This window comes from Euprymna scolopes, chromosome 2 (assembly GCF_053919585.1).
Source record: "Euprymna scolopes isolate OS-2025 chromosome 2, ASM5391958v1, whole genome shotgun sequence".
NCBI classification, from domain to species: domain Eukaryota; kingdom Metazoa; phylum Mollusca; class Cephalopoda; order Sepiida; family Sepiolidae; genus Euprymna; species Euprymna scolopes.
This window is the reverse complement of record NC_136483.1, coordinates 49,128,344-49,132,077: the sequence shown is the minus strand read 5'-3', so window position 1 is coordinate 49,132,077 and position 3,734 is coordinate 49,128,344. Positions and strand designations below refer to the sequence as shown.

The 3,734-nt window shown below is 33.9% G+C and overlaps 1 protein-coding gene across 1 annotated transcript; it reads right to left on the bottom strand.

The window, feature by feature from the left end:
- Positions 1-450: 450 nt before the first annotated feature.
- Positions 451-1,026, bottom strand: LOC145303610 (protein CFDP2-like). Its single transcript, XM_080145178.1, has one exon. It carries the CDS (start codon positions 1,024-1,026, stop codon positions 451-453), a length of 576 nt encoding a protein of 191 aa, XP_080001304.1.
- Positions 1,027-3,734: the final 2,708 nt, after the last annotated feature.

Genomic DNA, 3,734 nt, shown 5'->3' with positions numbered 1-3,734 from the left:
ACAGTTTGTCTGGTTTCTGTGGTTTGTATTGACCAGCTGTTTCCAGTGCGGCCCAGCTGATCTCTGATATCACTTTGTTGTAGTCAATGTTTGGATCTTCTGATGTTGCTAGCGACTCAAATCTGTTGGATAGTAGCAGCTGGAACTGTGATGACTTGTCTGCTAGACTCTGAGTCTCGTAGACAAGTCTCTTGTGTCGCTTGATACGCTTTGTCCTCTTAAGCTTGGTGTCTATGATAAAAGACATTCTTATCATTCGGTGGTCACTTCCTGTGTTTAAATTGTTTATGGCAGAAACATCAGTCACAGTGTGTGGCCTGTTTGTTTGTTTGTCTGTCTGTTTGTTTGTTTGTTTTGAACATGTTCATGCTCTTTAACTGTTTACCAAGGAGGGTGTCACCTATGCTGTCTCTTGTTCCATAACTGTACAGATCAGTACTTGATTCAAATTTATTTCCTATTCCAACCTTGGCATGGAAATCTCCCATGAGAATGATGTTTGCTGGTAAAAAGAAGTTTATTGGCATCTTCATAGACCATCTCCACCTCTTCATCTGTACGGCCTGCTGTTAGAAGGTAAACCTGGATAACGGTAATGCGGTATCCCTTGTTGATCCTGATAGTGAGCTGTGCCACTCTGTCTGAAACACTATTGAAGTTTGTGATGTTTCCTGCAATATTCTTGTTGACCACAAAACCGACCCCATTGTAGGAAGTGTTCCCACCCTTATAGTATAAGTGGTGTCCACCGTTAAAGATGAGACGTCCTCCATTCTTGTGTCTGGTTTCACATACTTCTATAACATCAAATTTGATCTTTTGTAGTTCATCCTCTAATTCGGTGACTCTAACGTCAGTAGACATTGACCTCATGGTGTACATTCCGATGCTCAATTTCCAATGGCAGCCTGTTTGAACCCAGAGATTTTTAGCACCCTCTGTTCTGTTGCTATGCCATTTGCTGCTGGAAATGGTGGCTTGAGAACTGCTGGGGACTGAGGGCCAGTTTTTATTATTGTACGTCATAGTCCTGAGGTTTTGCCATGTTGTATGTGGAAATGTATAAAAAGGAATGCGAAAAGTATAAAAGCTTATAACTTTTCTTTATTCGTTTTCAATTGGTGACGTGCAGGAATACAAAATAATATTATGAAAAAAAATTTAGAAACTTTTTTTACATGTACATAAATTTCAACCGATCCTTCAGTCTTCATCGGTGTAGTGAAAGTATGAGCATGCACGGGGAAAAGGGGAATGGAAAAGAAAGGAAGGAAGAGTAGGAGGAGGAGGAGGAAGAGGAGGAGAAGGAGGTTTAGCCAATGAGAAGGTGCCATGTCAGTTTTAAATATATACACATATAAGTACGCACATACACACATGCACACAGTACATATACACATATAAACGAAAAATTAAAAATTAAACAGTAAATAAAAATGAGAACTGTCAAATCTTTTGAATTCTAACGATATTATTTATTCCAAGAGAGAACAAGAATTCAAAGACGTTATGAGGAGAAACGCTATGATGCTCATTTGTAAATCAACGGCTATTTCTCGTTCGGAAAAGAATGAAAACGTCGTTTCTAAATTCAACCGTTTAAGACAGAAACGAAACGCTACTTTTTATTAATTTATATATTAATATGTACATGATGATTGCAACGTCTTGTCAGACGAGTGCCACTCCCTCAGGCACTGAAAGTTCATGAGCCCGAAAATGACATATAGTCCTGCCAGCGAATTCACATGCTCAAGCAGACATGACATTAAAGACGGTCATTGTTATACATACATATATATACACGCACGCACACATACATATGTACACATATCACACACATATATACATGCGTACATACACAATACACAATACTCACACCTACATATACATACACACACATGCAAACATAAACAAGACGGTCATTGGTATACATACATATAAATATATACATGCATACATACATATCTATAAGCATACGCTCATATATACCCAATACACAAACATACATATACATACCCACATTCATACATCCACATATAAACATACATACACTTCCACATACATATACGTACATACATGCACATATGTATACATACACTTACCTACATATATATACACATCCATATATATGCATTCATACACATACACACATACAAGCACACATACACATACATATACATACACACCTGCATACATACACACATACATGCATACAAACATATATAAATGTATATATGTACACACACAAACATATATACACATAGACACATATACATACATATACACATAGATATACATACATATAAACTCACTTGTACATATATAAATGTACACACACACATATATAAATATACGTACACATATACATACATTGATACATATTATGATGGCAGATGAATTGTTACATGCATCCAGCATTACAGGCGTACACCCGTCACAGCTTTTTTTTTTTTTTATCGCCACAGGACTTTTTTTTTTATTTTTTATAATAAGCAAATGCCTGAGGGAGTATCTATACAAAGATGATGTTACAGAGTTTTAGCTTTGTACGACAGCTAAATCTCTCTCTCGGTTCAAAATGTTGACATCCAGCAACAAGCAAGAGCTAGATAGCCAGCAACAAGTCAAACTGCAGACCAGCTTAATGCGGGTACTGGTCTCCCGCTTTGTTTTTGTTTTTTAGATAAAAAGTTTTGTTGAGACAGACACTTTTGGAATAGTAAATGACGATGATATAAACAAATTCACACATTTTTTCACAAATAAAATCAGCGACGGATAGTCAAAATATAAACACAGTCCAACCAACATATTAAAGACGCTTACTTATACGTATACAAACAAATACTCACATGTACAAGTATATGCATATATATGCATATATGCATGCATAAATGTATGCATATATACACATATACATATATTAACAAATGTACATGCACATACATAAATGCTTGCGCATATATTTACACATAGAGACAGCTATACATATATATTAATTTCACGTTAAATTTATATTGACATATATATATATATATATATATATATATATATATATATATATATATATATATATATATAAGCTATGACTTTGACCTTCGCCTTGGAAAATGGTGCACACCATTTTCTTTCTCTCTCTCTCTATATATATATATAGAGAGAGATTTAAGTAATATATTGAGAAAATTAGTAAATGCGCGAATATTGTTGAAGCATAATGTTTTTTTAGCGGAGGGTGTACAATAGTGCATGTATGTATATGTATATATTTACATAGATAAATGCACACAAATAAAGAAAGATAGATCTATAGATAAATATGTGTCTATTATTGGAATTCTTTCATTAAGTTAAAACTACTTTTTCAATCACTTTCTTCGACAATTTTCTATTTTCAGTTCCTTTTTTATATTAACAATTTTGTTCTATTGTGCTTTAACTTTATTTTTGGTTGTTCCCTTTTTTTCTGTCGTTTATTCATTCCAATATAACCGTTTTCTTATTTGTTACAAGGTATATGTAGGGACATACATTATTTTATTTTAGCAGGAAATTAATTTCACTTTTTATATATTTCTATATTAAGGAATTATAAATAAACAGTCCCTATACTTAGACTATAAATAAGGAGGCACACATATCTATCGCGACTATAAAAACTGATTACAGAAAATTAGAAATAGCAACAACTTTAAACGTTCCTTGAGCTTTCTTTTCTAAACTTCGCAAAA